Below are 19,020 nucleotides of genomic sequence, written 5' to 3' on the forward strand. Positions count from 1 at the left end.
CACGACACCCCGAGTTCCAAAAACGCTTTATTACAGACGGGCGGGGGGCTCAGTCCTTCTTGGCCGCCGCTTTCCTCATGGCGGCGAGGACGTTGCTCAGCTCCTCTCGCTTCCTCTTGGCGCGGATGTGCGTCCCCACCTGCCGGGCAGGGAGCGCGCTCAGTCGGGGAGTCGGGGACCCGGGACCCCGAGCCCCGGCCCGCGACCCCGCACCTACCCTTTTCTTGATGAACTTGAGGGCGCGCTTGTCCTTGGACACCTTGAGCAGCTCCATGGCCCGCCGCTCGTACGGGGCGAAGCCGCACACCTCTCGGATCATGTCCCGCACGAACTTGGTGTGCTTGGTGAGGCGCTGCGGGGCGGGCAGCGCTCAGAGCCGGGGCCGCCCGCGGTCCTCGGTCCCGTGCGCCCGCCCCCCCTCGCCAGGGCGGACCTACCCGGGCCCGCGCCTCCTCCCGCGGCCGGCCTCGCCCCTGCGTCCGGGCGGGCCCCGCCGACCGTTCCCCGCGTAGGCGCTTCCCAGGGGTCTCCGCCCTCGGCCGGGGCGAGCCCTGCGTCCCCCGCCGCTCCCCCCGTCGCCGGGGCCGTGCCCTCCTCCCGCCAACGCGGCCCCCGACGGCGCGCGCCCGCACTCACCCCGCGGCGGCGGCTGTGCCTTGGCTTGCTCACGTTCTTGGTCACTTTGTGGCCCTTGTTGAGGCCCACGGCCATAGGGTAGCGCAGAGCCATGGCTGCGGACGGAAGTGGAGAGGGACGTGGGGCTGAGTCTGGGCTCGGCCCCCGCCGCCCGGAACCCCGCGTCCCGACTCCCCCGGGTTCGCTCGCGGCGCCCAGCCGTAGCCCGGAGCCGCGACGGGGCCCGGGAGCCCGGATGGCAGCAGATCCCAGTCGCCCGGCGCCCCACTAACCTGCAGCTCTCCAATGGCTCCCGCGGCGGAAGGGCTGTGGCCTCGCGGAACTCTGGGATTTCTAGCTTCCGCGGGTCGAGCGGGCCAGAGCGGCAGGAACCCCGCGGGCTCCCCCTGGAGGCTGGAGGCCATGCGGTTCCCGCCCCCCTTCCCCCAAGCGCATGCGCAAACCGTCTTCTGCGCACCAGTGCTCAGTACCAAAATTAGCCTTAGCTGGAGTTGCCATGGCTTCGTTTGCGGAGGACTTGAGTGTTCCAGTCCTACTTTCCGGGGGCTTGCGGACCCGTCGCCAGGGACTTCAGCTCCTGTACTTGGGTTTCCTCTTGTATAGAATGAAAATAATAAGGGCCGCCTGGGTGGCTCAGTCGGTTAAGCATCTGCCTTCGGCTCAGGTCTTGCTCCCAGAGTCCTGGGCTGGAGGCCCGCATGGGGCTCCCTGATCATGGGAGCCTGCTTCTCCCTCTCCCTGGTCGTGCTCTCTCTTAAATAAACAAACATTTTTTTTAAGTCTTTATTAGAATGAGGACAATAATAGCAGCTATTGCGAACTGTTTGAATAAGATATAATGATACTTGATACAAAATAAAACTTCCATAAATAGGGGTGCGTGGGTGGCTCAGTGGCTTAAGCCGCTGCCTTCGGCTCAGGTCATGATCTCAGGGTCCTGGGATCGAGCCCCGCATCGGGCTCTCTGTTTGGCAGGGAGCCTGCTTCCCTCTCTCTCTTTGCCTGCCTCTCCATCTACTTGTGATTTCTGTCAAATAAATAAATAAAATCTTTAAAAAAAAAAAACAAACCTTCCATAAATAGGTATCGGCTTCATTCTATATGACACCAAACTCTGTGTTAGAACTGAAGAGGATGATTTGGTATAGTAACCCCTGATGGCGTTTGATATAAGTTTAGGTCGTGCAGGGACAGGAGGTGTGGTAGAAATAAACAGAAACCACTTTTTTTTTTTTTTTAATGATTTTGTTTATTCATTTGACAGATCACAAGTAGGCAGAGAGGCAGGCGGGAGGTGGAGTGGAGGCAGGCTCCCTGCTGAGCAGAGAGCCTGATGCGGGCTGATCCCAGGACCCCAAGATCATGACTGGAGCCTAAGGCAGAGGCTAAACCCACTGAACCACCCAGGCACCCTTATCTTTTAATCCTACTCATCCCCCAAATGATGGTCTCCATTTGGGGCTAGTCTGGGGTTAACCCTTCTAACTCTTGCTAATTCTAGAGCCTTCCACATCCAACAATAGCTAGCATTTTGTAATGTTGTATTCATCCTCCAGTTGTTGTCTGTAAAGTTGTTTTTTCTTTATGCAAACCACATTAACTTATCATCTTAGAAGAACTGTTCATTTTTCACTAATTGATGTAAATATCCGTGAAGTGCAAATAGAAGTAGCCCAAACTTTAAAGCCCGTTGTCAGAATCCAACCTCCTGCCACCGACTTTCTCCCTCTGTTTTTTTTTTTCTCCCTCTCTTTTTTAAAGATACTATTTATTGGGGCACCTGGGTGGCTCAGTGGGTTAAGCCACTGCCTTCGGCTCAGGTCGTGATCCTGGGGTCCTGGGATCGAGCCCCGCATCGGGCTCTCTGCTCAGCCGGGAGCCTGCTTCCTACTCTCTCTCTCTGCCTGCCTCTCTGCCTGCTTGTGATCTCTCTCTGTCGAATAAATAAATAAAATCTTTAAAAAAAAAAAGATACTATTTATTTATTAATTTGAGACAGAGAGAGAGCACAAGTAGAGAGGAGGATCAGAGGGAGAGGGAGAAGCAGACTTCCCAGTGAGCAGAAGCCCAATGTGGGGCTCCATCCCAGGACCCTCGGATCACGACCTGAGCTGAAGGCAGACACTTCACCAACTGAGCCCCAAGATGCCCCTTCCTCCTTCTCTCTCAGCACATTTCTTTATCTATAAAATGGAAACAATGGTAGCACCAACTTCCGGTTGTGAAGATGCCACGAGACCACTCATGTCAAGGGCTCAGTGCCTGATACACATTTTCATCATTGGCACAAAAACCACATACTTTACACTGCAAATAAGACCTTTGGCCCACTGACTCTGTACCTTTTCTTTGACCCCTGACCTCCTGGGGTAGATCTATCCCTTTCAGCTTCCACTTCTCCACTGGCAAATAGGGTGGAGAGGTCCCTCTTTACCCACCTCCCACCAGCAAACTGGAGAAACAGAGCACCACGAACAACCTACGAGTAAAGGAAGAAGGGTTTTATTATGAAACAGAAGGCTGGGTCCAGCCCAGAACACATTCTTTCCCGCCTTCCCTGCCTTAGACCCCGTGGGCAGGTGGTCAGTTTGAAGGCTGTCCCCTGCTTGGGGCAAGGGTAGGGGGACGCTCCAAGGCTGAGCGAGTGCAAAGAGGATCAGAGATGCCCTGGTTCCAAGTGGGAGATGGACAGGGTTCCCAGGGTTCCCAGGTCTCAGGGGTCTAGGCAAGTCACGCCACCTCTCTGAGCCTTAGTTTACTCATCTGCAAAATGGAAGCAGCAACTGTGTCACCGAGGGTGGCCCAGAAAACGGAGGTAACGCTTTCCAAGTTGCTGACTGGCTGCCTGGCCCACCATTAGCACTTGCACACCCGCAGCTGGGGCTGTTTCCAGGGGCTGGTAGTTTTTCTCGATTGTCCTTGTCTGTCTTGATGACTCTGTCTTGAGCCACGGCCACCAGCTCAGAGGTGTTTCGGTTTGTGTCACCGCTCCAGGGCGGATGGATGGAGGGTTCCCCTCTGGAAGGATGAGGGCCACCCCCGGGAGCTCAGGCAGCAGCGGCAGCCGAGACATTGAGCTCCTGGCGGATGAACCAGGCCCTCGGGTGCGGCAGCCATCCCCGCAGCAGACAGAGCAGGTGGAAGCGCCAGGGGTAGAAGACGCCCGGGGCGCGGGTGGCGCCACCGCGGATCACCGCCAGGGCTGCCTTGGGCCCTGGGGCCGCCTTGGCCCTCGAGACGCCCCTGCGGACGGAAGGATGCGGGGGAGACTGCAGGCGGGCGGCCCCCCACCGCTCCCCTCCCGCCCCGGATGGCCCTGGGGCCTCACCTGACTCCCTCGGCGGTCGAGGCGCGATCCCGGAGGCCCAGGACGCACATGGTGATGGCCACGTTCACGTCCTGCACGTCCAGCTCCCGCCGGAGAGAGCCGAAGAAGCCGTCCAGCGCGAACTTGGCCGCCGAGTACGGGCTGGAGAAGGATGTGGGCACAGGGCCTAGGAGCGCGGGAGGGCACCCCTGAGCTCCCCCTCCTCCAGGCAGCCTTCCTGCCCTCTCCAGGCTCGCCCGCCTCGAGCCCTGTGGCCTCCCGACTCCCCGCCCCACGGGCCCGCACCGAGCAGCGAGGACACGACCACCAGAGAGCCTTTGCTGTCCGTCAGGCTGGGCAGCGCCAACGAAGTCAGCTGCACGTAACTCAGGAAGTTCACCTGGAGGCGGTGGTGACTGCGAGTCACCGCTTCGCGGACAAACTGCTGCCCGGGAGGGGCGGGGACTGGCGGCGGTGGGAGGGGCCTAGGAGGGGCCGGACCTGGGGTGGGAATTGAGAGGGGCGGAGGGTGCAGCCCGGGGATAGCAGGGGTGAGGCGCTGGGCGCGGCGGGGCGGGGCACCTGCAGGAGCCAGCGGGTCGCCTGGACGCTCCGAGACCGCGTGCCTGCCGGGGTGGCGCCGAGGTGGTTCAGCACGAGGTAGTCCAGCCCTCCTGGCCCGGAGACGCCCATCAGCAAGGACTAGTCCTTGAGGCCCCGCCCCTGGCCCAATTATCTTGAACTAGAGAGCTGGGGCCAGAGCACTGAGCCAGTGAGTTCCGCCCCGGGTAGCTCCCCGCCTAATATCAAAGAGATCAGGCCCTACTCCCCGGATCTTGCCAGGTTTCGTCCCTGATCCAATAAGGCCCAATGCCGAGCAATAAGGCCCAGTTCAGAGTTGCGCTCCCTGGAGGCAATAAGGTCCCACCCCCCTAGCCACGCCCCAGACAGCATAGTCCTCCCCCCACCGACTGCCCCCGCCCCACCGCCTTCGGGTCCTGCCCTTAAGGCCTAGGCCAGGGTCCCAGAGTGCAGGCCCGCCGCTCACCCAGCTTGTCCAGCGCAAACTGCACCACGCGCTCGGGCACCTCCGGGGAGGCCATGTCCGCAGCGATGAAGAAGACCTTGGGAGCGCCCAGCTTCCGGCAGTTCCCCACCACCTGGCGGGGGGGTGCAGAGCTACCCGTGGGCCATCCACCGGGGCTGGGCCCCTCCACCTGCTAGACCATTGGGGCCCCACCCTCAAGCCCCCTCCCCGACCTTGAACTCCAAGTGACATTCGACATTGTTCCCAAGCGCTGCCACTGGAGTCACAAACTGGCAGCCTGGGGGCCCAAATCGGGTACATTTTATTTGCTCAATACCAACATTTAAAACTCAGGAAACTTCATATAAATCTCGACAGTTCTGGCCTTTCTAGAAATTTTGCAAGGTTTGTCCCCAAGGACTGTAAATCTCCGTGGAGCCACAATGGGCTGCTGCTAAGGAGTGTCCACCCACCCCTCTTTTGAGAACCCTGGCTGTTGGCACAGGCTTTGGACACCACCAATAATCCCATTTTTAAGGAACACTCCCTGTTTTACACTCACTGTCTTAATGGATCAACCCAACACTGTAACCGGTGAGAAGGTACTTTTGTGGTCTCTGGCTTGCAAAAGTGGAAACTAAGGCTTAGGGACTAAGCTACGCCCTTAAGGCCACCCAGGGGGCCTGGATCTTGGCAAGGAAGGGCCCTGTTTTCCAGCCACTCCCCACCACCACTCAGCTGGAAATGGGTGGTCTCACCTTCTGCAGGAGGGCCTCGGTGTGGGCTGTGAGCACCAGGTGGGAGCCCAGGCGGGCGTAGTGATACGCCAGCTCCTCCCCAACGCCGGCGCTGGCCCCGGTCAGCAGCACTCGGGCTCCCTGGAGGCTAGCTAGCAGGGCGCAGGGGTGGTCAACCCGAAAGGGGGAAGGCAGCACGGGACAGCTGGCCGGATTCTTCCCTCCCCCACCAACAGGCACTCACCAGGGTCGAAGTTGTCATCCCAGTAGTAGGAGAAGAACAGGGCCCCCAGCCCGGTGAGAAGCAGAACCTTCATGGCCCACCCTGGGTCTGTAGGTTCTGCAGCGGGAGAGAGGACGGCGGGCAGGGACCTGGCCCACAGCCATCCCCATTCCCCCAACGAGGCCCTTGTTTGATGAAGATGCTCCCGGCCCTGCCCTCTCTCCTCCATCTGGCAGCCACCACCTGGTCCAGGGCACCACACAGCTTTCCCTGGGCCTCTTCAGGGTTTTCTCCCTCCGCCAGGCAGCCTAATTACATCTTGCCTCCCCGTTTCACTGAGGACAAAAGCCAGGCTCCTTGATGGTCAAAAGGGCCTTGGGGAGCGGGGGGGGGGGGGGGGGGGGGGGGACCAGCCCTTCCAGCTCACTCGGCTGTTTGCCATGCCCCGCCTCCTCACGGTTTCTCAGAACTAGCCAGTCTCCAGCCAGCCTCAGGGCCTTGGCATAGGCAGTTGCCTCTGCTAGGAATGCTCTTCCCAAATAGAACCTAATGAGTTGCTCTCTCACTTCCTGAAGTCAGCACCAAACGGACCTTCTCCAAAGGAAATTCCCTGGCCTCCTTCTCTAAAGCTACTCCTGGTCCCTGTCCCTCCCTGGCCTCGGTCTACAACGTCTTGACATGACCCGAAATTATCCTGATGGGTTGTTATATGTTCACTATCCCTCTCTCCTCCCTGGCTGTCAGCTCCAGGAGGCGAGAAGGAAATGGAAACCTGGAGCTGCTTGGTTCACTGTCGGGTCCTCGGGGCCCCAAATGGTGCCAGGCATGCTGTAGGTGGTCGGCAGATACCAGACTGACCCTGAGACCTGGAGTGATACGAGGAACATTGGAGGGAAGAGCTAGGGGCAGGGGGCAGGAGGTACAGAAAGACGGCTCTGTCCGGAGACACCCAGAAGGAATCTTAGGGCTCGGTAGGAGACACAGGAGCAGTATCAGTGGGATTAAGATGTGACTTCAGCTGTGGGAGTGGATTTACTTGTTCCAGAGAAAAAGTGAAAGAAAGAAATGGGCCAAATGCTTAACATTGGTGGGGGCCGGGGGCGTTCATGAATCTTCCCTGAGAAAGGCACAGGCCCATCACATCTTGGGGTTTCTGTCCTCTGAACTCAGTGGGACAGAGAGGAGAGGGAGACTTCCAGAACGGAGAGATGGTGGGTTGGGCTGTCCTGAGGTCTCTAGATTAGGTCTCAGTCCTTTGCCCCCTATTGCAAAGTCCCAGCTGCCTCCCCCCTGCCCCCCCTACCCTCCTTCTCCCTTCCTTCCACCCTATGCTTTTCGGGCAGCCAAAGCGATCTTCCAAAGAAATCTGATGTTCCCCTTCCTGCTCCAAACCGTGTTAGGGTTCGCCACTGCCCCCCATGGAGACCTAGCTCCTCACCTCAGTGCCTCGAGGGTCTGGCCCAGGCTCACCGGTCCAATCTCATCTTCCACCATTACCGTCTATGAATCTTTCTCAGCTCTCAGAAAGGTGAACTCGCTCTTCCCCAGTCATGGCAGCCATCCCACCTCTCCCCACGTTGCAGGGGAAACCCGTGGAGCCCCGCAACCTGACCCTCTTCCAACCTTGACCACAGCAGCCTCTCAGGGCAAGGTGCGGTGGGGCGGATGAATGGCTGGCTGGCCGTCTGGGTGGATAGATGGAGGGATGGAGGGAGGGATGAAGCGGCCGCCGGCGACCGGGGAGGACGTGGGAGAACCAGACCCTCGCAGAACGTACTGGTCCCCTGACCTCGCCAGGCCTTAGTTTCCCCTCTGGACAAAAAGGGTGTACGACGTGCTGCGCGCTCCCAATCTCGCACTCACCCGCTCGGGCCTCAGGTTCTCTCGCAGTCCAGCGGGACTGGATCCGGACCTGGGAACCCGGCGCGCACCCCTCGGGGCTCACTAAGAGGCCGGTTCGGCCGGGCCCCCGACCGCGCCCCCTCCCGTAGGGCCCAGGTCACGTGACACCGAGCCCACCTCCTCAGGGGGCGGGCCTAGCTACGAGAACTCCCTGCCCGAGCGTTGCCCGGCAACGGCCTTCCACCGGGCTAGCCCCCTCCCGGCACCGGTACTGATCCCGGTCCCGCCCCCTCGACGAAAGCCCCACCCCGGATCAGATCACGTGATTCAGGCTCCGCCTCCCTCGTTCAATTCCGACCTCGCGTTGCCATGACAATGTTATCGGTACCTTCTTCCTGGGCCTGGGCCCTCAGTCTCCCGCGCGGGCGCGGGTGGATCTCCCGGGCTCCGAAATCTTCCTGGGTCACTTTCAGGTCTCACTCTAGACGCCTGACTCCTCTTTCTCCCCCACGCCCCCCGGGCGGTGCCAGGCCGGACTGCATTTCCCAGGAGCCTCGGCGGCGAGGCGAGGCTTCCGGCGCCTCACGGGGCGGTGCTGACTCCATTTCCCAGGCAGCTTTGCGGCAGACGGGCTCTGAAGATCACTCCCCTCGGGATCCTTTCAATCCCTTCGCGGTGGGACTGCGGTCCCTCTTCTGGCGTCTCTGAGCCGTAGCGCGACTTCGACTCCCGCAGGCCTTTGCGACGCACCGGGACGACTACACTTCCCACAGGCCGCTGCGGCGCTGTCACCGGAAGCGGCGGGCGAGCCGAGTGTCCTTGCGCGCGGAGCCGGGCGACCATGGTTCCCCGAGTGTGGTCGCTGATGAGGTGCGTCGGGCTCCAGGGCGGGCCCCGAGCCCCGGAGCAGGTCCCCTCCCGTGGGCACCCCCTCTGGTTTGCTCCCAACTGGATCTCCGAATTCCGTGGTGTCAGGTCCCGCGTCGCGCAGATGGGGAAACTGAGGTTCAGGCGGGGACGGCCTTCCCGAGATCGCTTGTCGCGCGTCGTTCCCGCCTCCCAGCGAGCCCTTGCCCCTTGATCGTGTCCGAGCGCCCTCGGATCCCCAGTTGCCTCCTCTGTAAGGTGGGCATGTCACAGGCGCCCTGTCAGGAAGCGACGTATGACACACAGGAAGCGACCAGGGCCACTCGGAAACCCCTCGAGGGTGGCGCGCAAGTCGGGCCTGCTGGGGCTGGCAGGCAGAAAGCCAGGGCTCTCCGGTCTTCACGGTTCCCTGCTTTGTGCGGGATCAGGAGTGACCCCTTTTCCTCTCCGGGCCTCAGTTTACCAGTTAAATGAGGCCGAGAAGCTCTGCTTTCTTTGTGCAGTGTGGGTTGAGAGCTGTGCACAGTAGGTGCCAGGCACGCCTCTGGGCTGGGGGGATGGGGGGTGGCTCGTTCTGTCGTATGAGCTGCCTGGCCTCAGGTGTGTCACTGCTAGGGCTGCGGCGCCCGCGAGGCCGACTCCTCCCCACGACTGGCCGGCTGTGCCCGAGGAGCTGCTGAGCGGCTGTCCTTCCCCGACCACAGGTTCCTCATCAAGGGCAGTGTGGCCGGGGGTGCCGTCTACCTGGTGTATGACCAGGAGTTGCTCGGGCCGAGCGAAAAGAGCCAGGCTGTCCTTCAGAAGGCTGAGGAGGTAGTGCCCCCAGCCATGTACCAGTTCAGCCAGTACGTGTGTGAGCAGACCGGTCTGAAGATGCCCCAGGTACCCTGAGGCTGGGAGCGAGGCTGAGGCTTGGTCGGAGGAGGGTTTCATTTCCTGGGTGGCTTTTGGTCCCTGGTCCCTCCAGCCCTGCTTGGTGTCCTCCGCCTTGGGCTTTGTGCTGCCCTTCCCTGCCTGGGGAAGGGGCTGGGGCTGCTGGCTGGGCCTTCCCCTTTTCACCTGCCCCTTCTCGCCTCTCTTCCCAGCTCCCAGCCCCTCCAAAGTTTAACTTTCACATCCGCGACACCTGGAATTCAGGTAGGCCCTGGTCCCGGTGCTTGGGGGGTGGCCCCCGATATCCCCCAGTCTAGGACCCTCTACCACCCCTTCCTGGTCATTCCTTCCCGTCGCTCCCCGTGCTGCTCCGCGCAGCTCCCGTGGATCTAAAAGAGGAAAAGGGGCAGAGATCTCAGGGACCCTCTTTTCAGGACGGGTCATCGTGTGACCTCAGACAAGAGGAGGCCCTGCCCCACCTCTGCCTCAGTTTCCCTGTGTGGAACCGATGGAGCTGGAACGGGTGCCTCTAAAGGCCTTGCAGAGCTAGGGTTTCCAGGGGGCCGGTGTCGGTGTACTAAAGCCGGGGGCTGAAGGCGCTGGGCCCTCCCTCTCCACAGGCATCATTACGGTGATGTCCGCTCTGTCCGTGGCCCCCTCCAAGGCCTGCGAGTACTCCAAGGAGGGCTGGGAATATCTGAAGGAGCGAACCAAGTAGCCTGTCAGAAGAGGCCACCCGCCCCGGTCAGGAACAGGGGCAGGTACGCCACAGACCCGGAGACTCCAGACTGGGACTGGGACCCCACTCCAAGGGCAGCTCCCGGCCTTGCCGGCCCAATAAAGGACTTTGGAAGTGCTCCCCGACCCGTGTGCTGGTCCCGGGGACTTGGGTGGCCTGGCTGGTGCTCGGAGCGCAGGGTTCCCGGGCTTCTGGCGCCCAGCAGCTCCTCGGGCCATGGGTTCACCCTTCGCTGTCCAGGGCCCTGCCTGCTGAGTCCCCAACCTGGTATGGGAATGGGGAGCAGACACTTGGCCCTGGTGCCCCATAGACTGTGCGCAGGGCCCAGGAATGGGTTGGGGAAGTACTGATGGCCAGGCCAGGTTGGGGGGGGTTCTCAGCTCGTGGAGGGCTGAGCCCAGAGTGGGGTTATTCTGGAGGTGGGGATTCGGGGTGGGCACAATTCATCTCTTCACCGGTCTACATGGCCAGGAGTTCCTGTGGCCGCTGAGTCTCTGTCTGGCTCAGCTCACTGATGCCCGTGTGTCATCTCATCCTGACGTCCCTTGCCTGCTCTACCCGCAGTCCACCCTCCCCACCATCTGGGGATTCCTGGGACCACAGGCTTCGTGGTCATTACAATGGATGTGGGGGGCTCCCCTACCCTCACATGTCCGGCCTCCCAGCTCCCCCTGCTCCCCTGGGAAGGCTTTCTCACCCCACACTGGGTCAGCTGCCTGGTGACCTAATGCTCCTCCCCACCGGGCTGAAGCGCCAGGTGGGCGGGCCCTGGGCATACTCCCAGCCGGGAGGGCATCCCACCGTGATGGCAGTGGGAGGAAACCTGTGTCCCAGACAGACGGACGGTAGGAAGTGGGCTTGGCTGGGACCTGGAGACTCAGCCAAGACGCCTCTCTAGGAGCTCGGAGCACGCCTGGGCGACAGGGCCCTGAGCTGGCACAGGATCCTCTGTTCCTAAGAGTTCTGGGGGTTGTTTCTTGGTTTGGGGGACAGAGCTCACTGAAGCCCACGAACTAGGATGGTAGCTTCCAGTGAGGAAAGCAGAGACCAGAAGCCAAGACATTGCCCAAGGCGCTCCCTGGGAAGAACCCCTGGCGTGTGTCCTAGGGAGGTGTGGGGAGGGGTGTGGGGGAGGACAGGTGGCCTGGCTGGCAGTGTTTGGGGAGGCAGAGCCCAGAGTGACCTGTGTCACTGTGCTCTCCAGGAACAGGCTCTGGGTGGATCTCCCATGTCGGCTGTGGCACCTGGAGGCCACGTGGCTCCCTGTGCCACCCTGCCTGCTCATGGCCCCAGGGCAGCACTCACTGGCCCCAAGCGCTGTTTGATTGTATCGTTGGTGCCCACCAGCTCGCACTGCTTTCTGGATGGCTCTCAGCCTCCCGGGGCTTGGTTGATGGGGCGTAGCCTCTGCCCACATGGACGCAGCCACTAGCCCAGAGACTATGGTGCCATTCTTTTTTAATTTAATTTAATTTATTTATTTAATAGAGATCACAAGTAGGCAGAGAGGCAGGCAGAAAAAGAGAAGGAAGCAGGCTCCCTGCTGAGCAGAGAGCCCGATGCGGGGCTCGATCCCAGGACCCTGGGATCATGACCTGAGCCGAAGGCAGAGGCTTCAACCCACTGAGCCACCCAGGCGCCCCTATGGTGCCATTCTTGACCCCTCCATTCCCTTGTGCAGTCAGACCCAAATTCCTCTGTCCACTTGAATCCGTCACCAGTGCCAAGGCCTCCTCCCTGGTCTTCTGCCTGTCCCCTTCCGTCTGCTTCCCCAGGTCCAAGTCTGATCATGTCACTGCCCTAGTCGGAAACCTGTGGCTCCCTGCTGCCCTCCGCTTGAGCCCAGACTCCTGCGAGCGCTCTCTATTCCCAGAACACAGCTGGCTTTCACCACTGGCCTTGGCACAGCACTCCCGCACCCTCTCACTTGGCCGTCCTGACTCCTGCTCGCCTTGCCCACGGCTCAGCCGCGGCCTCCGAAATCCTCCCTTTGGGCCTCCTGACCGCCCTGTGGGTGGTCCCTTCGAGGCAGGAGCCCCCCACCTCAGCAACACACAGGCTGAGGCCCAGGCCCAGAACACCAGCAGCACCCTGTCCCCCTACTCGGGACAGTTCCAGATGTCTCCATGGGTTGGCAGGTGTCTGTCCTCTGGGGACAGTCATTCCAGCTGACCGCCACCACCCTGGGAGGATACAGTAGTCCTGTGACAAAGGTCCACAGGTTCAGGGGCTTGAAACCGCACACACTGATTATGTCACAGATCTGGAAGCCGTTAGTCCAACATGGGTCCCCCTGGGTTAAGTGTGGGTGTGGACAGGGCTGGCTCTCTCTCAAGGCTCCAGGGATTACCGTTCCAGCCTCTTCCTGCTGTGAGAGGCCACTGCAGCCTCGGCAAATCAGCCTGTTCACCTTCAAAGCCAGCCAGTCTGCCTGTCCGCCCCTCCTCCGGCTCCCCCGCCACACTGCTCCCCACAGAAGGACCCTAACGAGGACCCTGGGCCCACCTGGGCAACCTGGTTGACCCTCCATCTCCAGGTCCTTAACTGAATCCCGGCAGCAAAGCCCCTTCTGCCATGGTAGGTGCTGTGCGTACAGGTTCTAGGGTTTAGGGCGGGGACCCCTCCGGCCCCGCCAGGAGGGGTTTATGTAGCCCACCACACGGTCTGAAGCCTGGGTCACGTGTCTGTCTGCCCCCAGACAGGACTGGACTCCACTCTGATGTGACGAAGATGGAGCCCGGAGAGGGAGGCGACCAGAGCAAGAGGCAGCAGGCCTCCCGGCCAGCACGGCTCCCCGAGATGGGCGGACGGGACTCCCTCCGGGCACTAGGGGCACAGCCGTGGGGCCCCCGGAGATGGAGTCTGGCTGACCTGGGTCGGGGGGGCAGTGCATGGCTATCCGGTCTTACTCACTGGGATGCAGTTCCACGTAGCACATCTCAGGAGTCAAAGCCCGATGCGAGGAGTCGACGTGGGGGCTGGGGGCAAGGGTGTGCGGACCGGGGACAGTTGGGGTCAGCGAAGATGGAAGGTTCTGCAGATGGAGGTTGGGGACGGCTGCACAGCAGTGTGCAAACATGAACGCCACCGAGCTGGACGTGTAGACATGGTCAGAATGGGAAATTCCATGTTCTGTGTATTTTACATTAAAAAAAACAAAAGCACCGCGGCCGTTCAGCAAGGACTGGGTGCATCCTGGACACAGAGACAGAGCCTGGGGGACAGAAACACTGGAGCTACGGCAAAGGACCCAGGAGGGGGCGCTGTCAGCACACAGCTTCTGGAAACCCGAGGAGCCCCTTAAAGCTGCTCCTTCTGTCCTTTCCTTTTTTTTTTTCTTTAAAGATTTTATTTATTTATTTGACAGAGAGAAATCACAAGTAGATGGAGAGGCAGGCAGAGAGAGAGAGGAGGAAGCAGGCTCCCTGCTGAGCAGAGAGCCCGATGCGGGACTCGATCCCAGGACCCTGAGATCATGACCTGAGCCGAAGGCAGCGGCTTAACCCACTGAGCCACCCAGGCGCCCCCCTTCTGTCCTTTCCTGAAGGAACAGCCATGGCTCAGCAAGACCAAGTATAATTCACACAAGGAGATGAAATAAAGAGAGAAAACACTTTAAATAAAGGGTATGTGAACAGAAACACGTTTATTACAAAAAAAAAAACAAAAACAAAAAAAGAACAAAAAAACCAAAAACATTCACATTGTATTGAGCTACAATATGGCAGCAGATAAAAAAAATTATTGTACACAGTTTAAGATAACTCCTAACAGAACATACTCTTGTAGCCACGTGACAGAACACAGGGATCGGAGCACTCAGTAGCGGCGAGTGAAGCGGGTGTCGTTGGGTCGGCTCCCCCGGTTCTGTCCTCCAAAGCCCCCCTGCATTCCACCGCGTGGGATCACGTGGCCCCGCGACGCCCCACCTGGGGCGAAGCTGCCGCGCCTACGACCAACACAGATCCTGGGTCACGGAAGCCCGTGCTATGCACCCCGCGCCCGCCCGGCCCGCACGGTTTCTAACCTTCTCCCAGGCGAGCCACCATGCAGGGAGGAGACCGGTAAGAGGGACAAGCAGCACGCGACACCTTACCCTGACATCCCTCCCCGGTTCATCATGTGACCCGGCCCAGAGTGACCAGACATACTTCTTTCGCCACCTACAAGAGATCCAATCCAGACAGCGCCTCAGCGCAGCCCGTGGAATTCGAAGAACACCAATGTGGGGCTCATGGGGCTCCAGTCCCTTCCCGAGCTACTGGGTCAACCAGAACCCACGGGTCCCGGCCGAGGCATCAGCACATGAACCGCACACACCCGCTGCCCCGGGCAAGTCGGGGCAGAGAAGTGAACCCCCTCCATTTCCCCCTCCCCAGGTGCAGTCAGTGACCAGCAAGACCCTGTGGCCTCGGGGAGAGCCGAGAAAGTTCTCCCTGGCCTCAAGAAGCAGCTTGAGCTTTCCGATGCTTCTCCAGAGAGAGAGCGTCCCGGCGGAGAGCCAGGCTTACCTTGCCACCTCTTGTGGTCCCTGTCTATCATGCCTCCGTCGGCAGCACCCTGCCACGCACGGTCGTCCTCTAGTCTTCGGCCATGGTCCCCCCAGTCACGTCTGCCCCTTGGAAAAAGAGAGCTCTGATTTGGATTGCCCCTCTCTGCCTTTCGGGAGTAGCAGGGCTGGTGGGTTCAGCATTCTGTGTGCCCAGTGCCCATCCCTGAGTGGCGGGGGTCTGCGGGAGGCAGGACCTGGCTCCCGGTCCGAGGCTGCTCGGGGCTCTGAGGTGGCCCAAGCAAGGCCAGTGCGCTAGGGCTGGGGCTGGGGCTGGCCCCCATCTTTCCCTCAGGCCGATGGTCCTGAGCTGGACACACCAACCGAGCCAGCAGTGTGAGGCCTGCGCAGGCGCAGCGGGGTGCAGGACACAAACCTGGGTGGAGGAGGCAGCCCCCGGCCCTCGCTCATCCTCTTGTCAGAGCCGTAGCCGCCCCACCCGTCGCGGGAGTCCCGCCCGTGGCGCTCTGGTCCTCCGTGGCGTTCGGGGTAATGCTGGATATTAGAGAACCGGGAGAAAAAGAAAGCTCTGGTACCGAGCCTGGCTCCCAAGGCTGTTGGGGCAACGAGCTAATGAGGACAATGATGACAGCTCGGAAGTGCAGCTGAGCACTCAACGCATGGCCTCGTGCCACGCGGGTCTTTAGCCTGCGTGACCGCCACATGCCGTCTGCCCGTGGACCAGCGAGCAAAGTCGAAGAATGGAGTCACAGAATGGAGAAACTGAGGGCTGCGATTCGCCCTAATCTGAGTGGAGAGAACTCGGGCACCACAGAGAGAAGAGTGCCGGGCCCAGCGGCTGCCCTGAGCCAAGAACAGACAGCGGTACGCCGAGTGCCTGTGCTCCGGCCCTGCAGAACCACCGGAACGAAAGGGCCACTGGGGATCCCTGACCACACTCATTCTGGACCTGATGCCCCTGGGCCAGGCCACCGCCAGCCACCCTGGGGCCTCGCTCGTGGAAACAGCTTGCTGGCACAGGCCATGGGGATGCTCGCTTCCGTTCCGGATGCCATCTGAAGGATGGATGGAAGAGGAAGCCTCCCATTCAAAGAAAAGCCTGTTTTGAAGGTTTATTTGAGTGAGAGAATGAGTGAGCATGTGGGACTTGGGGGGAGCAGAGAGAGAGAGAATCCCATACGGACTCCCTGCTTAGTGTGAGCCCAACACGGGGCTCCATCCCATGACCCTGAGATCACCACCTGAGTCCAAAACCAAGAGTTAGACACCAACAGACTGCACGCCCCAGGCACCCCTAGGAGAAGCTGTTTGAAGTAAACGTCCGCCCGTCCTCCACCTGCACCCTGCCTGGAGTGCTGGGAACGTCCATGGCTCTTAGGGAGCTGGGGAGGTGGCTTTGGTTCCATTGAGGGTCTCACTGTCCCACAGATCCAACCTGTGGCCTTGGGGTCATTTGTGCCAGGATCACATTCTAAGTAGTAAGACCTAGAAAGGAATCCTGGTCGTGAAGCCCCTCAGATGAGTATGCCGGGCGCCCTGGTGCTGTTCCGGTCCGTGCTCATCTTCACCACTAAGACAGGAACTCCCGGAAGCCAGGGCGCATGCTCCCACGCGGGGAAGTCCCGGAAGCCGGACTGCACATTCTCCCACCCCGGGAGCCCTAACCACCTGGGGCCTCCACCCCGCTTCCCCTGGCCTCTCATTCCCAAATGTGTGCAGACATCTCGCTCAACTGTAGAAGATGGACGAAATACGGCACAGTTCCCTCTAGGAGCAAAATCAAAACCCAAGAGGGTCCAAGAAAAGTGCTGCCAGATGGCAAGAGCTGTTAAAATGAAACCCCAGAATAACATTTCCATAAAGAACCTTCAAAACACACCAACCAAAATAAAAAAATTTTTTTTAACTTCATCATGTGATTGAAACCATTTCCTTCACTTTTAAACAATCACAAATATTTAATAAAGAACAATAGAGCGCCTGGGTGGCTCAGTGGGTTAAGCGTCTGCCTTCAGCTCAGGTCATGACCCTGCAGTCCTGCGATCAAGCCCCACATCGGGCTCCCTGCTCACCGGGAACCTGCTCCTCCCGTGTGTGTGTAAGTCAAGTCTTTAAAAACAAAACAACAACAACAAAAAACCCCCAAGGAATAATCTTTTATCAATAGCCTTCTAAAAACACAAAGCTAAGAGAGAAAGACTTTTTACATAAGGCCCATTTCTAGTTCTAGCTGATGCTTCCCCACATAGCCACGCTCTGCCGTCCGACCGACCGACCCCTGTAAGGGTTCAGCAAGACCAGAAGTCTGACCAGAGCTCCCCTCTGTGTCCCCTGCCCCCGCCTGCCATGCAGGGCAGCACCGCTGTCTTACTCAGGACAGTGTGCAAGAGGAAAAAACCCGATTCAGGTCAGGGGTGCTCTGGCTACTAATGGTGGGCAAAGGAGCCCGCGGTGACCAGCAGCTGCAGCGAGCGACCCGGCTCACGTGGCTCTCAGCCCGCGCCGCCCCACTCCCTCGTGCCGGCGGGGAAGCCCCTCAGTCTCACAGCTGGAGACACCCGCACTGCCCATGTGCCGGCACCAGGGGACTGTGTTCTGGTCTGGAACCTGGACATTGAACCACCGCGCTCAACTTCAGAGAAACCGGAGACCAGGTGTCCATTTAACTGCGTCCCAGATTCACCTCCAGGAGCAGAGAAAAAGGAATCCTGTGAGGAGTCCCCCAGAGCGGGCAGAGGAACCCCCTCCATCTGGCCACGGCCGGCAGCCGGCCCCTACCAGGCCCTCAGGAAGAGGGAGGGAGCCAGACGGGAGCCGTCTGTGCTCGCCCCAGGGAAAGGACGCCCACCGGGCAGCAATTCCCACAACGATGATGCCCTGACCACATCCTTCCCTCGTTCCCCACGATCTTCCACGTAAGCCCGCGGAAGTCAGGGCTCTTTGGCGAAGTTCTCAAGCTAAGTCTAAGACAGGAAAAAGGAGCCGATCAAGCCCGTTTTCTAACGCACTCACCCTGCAAGGCACTCTGGGTGTGGCCAGAGTGAGCAGCCTCCCGAGGCCGCCCTGGACTCCCGGACTCCCGTGCACCGGGCACAGGCATCAGCCGCCCTGCCAGCCGCGCCCGAAGCTCGTTAGCCGGGACTACGGGGCGTTACTGGCTCTTACTCAGAGGCGGACAGAACCTCAGGGTCAGGACCCGGAGAGGCTCCAGAATACACGGCTTCTCCCCCTCAGCTGCAGAGAGAGGAGAAGGCACGCCAAAGGAGACAGAACCGATCCCACGGCAAAGCTGGATACAACTGGAGTTGCTGACTCACCTGTCCTTCTCTTTCTCCCATCATAGATCTTGAACCTTCTCTCCTGAAAAAGACAATTTACATAAAAATATTAAGAGAAGAAAAATTAAGTCGGTTAGGCCCTCCCAGACAAAACACTTCCCACACGGAAACCAGGCACTTCCTGCTCTGATGGTTCGAATGGGCCCGCAAAGCCTAAAAGGGCTGACCCCAGTTCTTGGGCATTTAGAAGAGAGGAGAACAGAGCAAGCGAGAGAGGGCACGGCCAGGGGACCCGGCTGACCTGTCCACAGAGTGGTCCGGGTAGCGGCCCCGGTCCCTGTGGTCAAAGTCGTGGAAGCGGTCCTGGCGGTTGAAGTCGGAGTGGTAGCGCTCGTCCAGGGCGGCCCGCTTTGCTTCGGGCCAATAGGCATCGTCGCGCCTGCAACGGGAAGGAAGAGGTGAACCTAGCTTCTCTCCCACCGTCGTGACCTCCGGGGGAGCTGCTGAGTCGGACCCTCCACCGGTCCTTGGCTCCTGTCACTTCCCAAAATGTGAACGGACTTTATTGGAGGGTCTTCTCTGCTACGGGATCTGAGGGGGGCTGGCAGGGTGACGTGATCCGACCCGCGTCGGAGCCGCTCTATTTCCTCCAACGTGCCCCGCGTCCCCTGCACGAAGAGCTGCGGCTTCCCCAACAGGAGTGCACCCCTGCGGGTCACCTCCAGAACTGTGCACGGCCTGGACCAGGACAGCTAGCGAGAGGCTGGACCCTGAGCTCTCCTTCGCACAAGGGCTCTCCTCCGAGGTGGACTTGTCCCAGCAAAGACACCAGTGGGAGGGCTTTGAGATGCACTTGAAACACACGGTTGGAAAACACTTAGGGCCGTAACGGACTCCCGTCATCAGTATTTTGCACAAAGGTCCTAAATCCAAAAATAGCACGAAGTCCCCGAAGAGCGGTCCTGCTGGCCGTCACCCGGG

The 19,020-nt window shown here is 60.0% G+C and overlaps 4 protein-coding genes across 10 annotated transcripts in view; 1 reads left to right on the top strand and 3 right to left on the bottom strand.

Annotated features, from left to right (window-relative positions):
• Positions 1 to 9: 9 nt before the first annotated feature.
• Positions 10 to 992, bottom strand: RPL36 (ribosomal protein L36). Its single transcript, XM_044254461.1, has 4 exons — positions 909 to 992; positions 637 to 731; positions 218 to 352; positions 10 to 139 (listed from the first exon to the last, which is right to left on the bottom strand). The coding sequence occupies exons 2-4, from the start codon at positions 727 to 729 to the stop codon at positions 50 to 52; spliced, it is 318 nt and encodes a 105-aa protein (XP_044110396.1). The 5' UTR covers positions 730 to 731; positions 909 to 992; the 3' UTR covers positions 10 to 49.
• Positions 993 to 3,122: 2,130 nt separating this feature from the next.
• Positions 3,123 to 7,938, bottom strand: HSD11B1L (hydroxysteroid 11-beta dehydrogenase 1 like). Of its 4 annotated transcripts, XM_044254462.1 has the most exons (9): positions 7,794 to 7,938; positions 7,369 to 7,615; positions 5,952 to 6,265; positions 5,729 to 5,859; positions 4,992 to 5,122; positions 4,526 to 4,617; positions 4,250 to 4,343; positions 3,965 to 4,130; positions 3,123 to 3,879 (listed from the first exon to the last, which is right to left on the bottom strand). In XM_044254462.1, the coding sequence occupies exons 3-9, from the start codon at positions 6,157 to 6,159 to the stop codon at positions 3,619 to 3,621; spliced, it is 1,083 nt and encodes a 360-aa protein (XP_044110397.1). In that variant the 5' UTR covers positions 6,160 to 6,265; positions 7,369 to 7,615; positions 7,794 to 7,938; the 3' UTR covers positions 3,123 to 3,618. The 4 variants fall into 4 exon arrangements, with proteins under 4 accessions (XP_044110397.1, XP_044110398.1, XP_044110400.1 ...); XM_044254463.1 differs by lacking the exon at positions 7,369 to 7,615; XM_044254465.1 differs by having other exon boundaries at positions 5,952 to 6,047; positions 7,369 to 7,938.
• Positions 7,939 to 8,379: 441 nt separating this feature from the next.
• On the top strand, positions 8,380 to 10,369 carry MICOS13 (mitochondrial contact site and cristae organizing system subunit 13). The gene is made up of 4 exons (XM_044254466.1): positions 8,380 to 8,642; positions 9,344 to 9,521; positions 9,725 to 9,776; positions 10,133 to 10,369. The coding sequence occupies exons 1-4, from the start codon at positions 8,614 to 8,616 to the stop codon at positions 10,228 to 10,230; spliced, it is 357 nt and encodes a 118-aa protein (XP_044110401.1). The 5' UTR covers positions 8,380 to 8,613; the 3' UTR covers positions 10,231 to 10,369.
• A 3,502-nt stretch (positions 10,370 to 13,871) lies between these two features.
• SAFB (scaffold attachment factor B) overlaps positions 13,872 to 19,020 on the bottom strand; it is a 36,809-nt gene continuing 31,660 nt past the window's right edge. For 2 of the 4 annotated variants that reach the window (XM_044254471.1, XM_044254469.1), the window contains 6 exons: positions 18,341 to 18,478; positions 18,079 to 18,121; positions 15,177 to 15,295; positions 14,763 to 14,863; positions 14,348 to 14,414; positions 13,872 to 14,200 (listed from right to left, as the gene is read on the bottom strand). In XM_044254471.1, coding sequence (XP_044110406.1) covers positions 14,071 to 14,200; positions 14,348 to 14,414; positions 14,763 to 14,863; positions 15,177 to 15,295; positions 18,079 to 18,121; positions 18,341 to 18,478 — 598 coding nt within the window. In that variant the 3' untranslated portion in view covers positions 13,872 to 14,070. Of the gene's footprint in view, positions 14,201 to 14,347; positions 14,415 to 14,762; positions 14,870 to 15,176; positions 15,296 to 18,078; positions 18,122 to 18,340; positions 18,479 to 19,020 lie in introns of all 4 variants that reach the window. The other 2 variants (XM_044254470.1, XM_044254468.1) reach the window with 1 other exon arrangement.

This window comes from Neovison vison, chromosome 6 (assembly GCF_020171115.1).
Source record: "Neovison vison isolate M4711 chromosome 6, ASM_NN_V1, whole genome shotgun sequence".
NCBI classification, from domain to species: Eukaryota; Metazoa; Chordata; class Mammalia; order Carnivora; family Mustelidae; genus Neogale; species Neogale vison.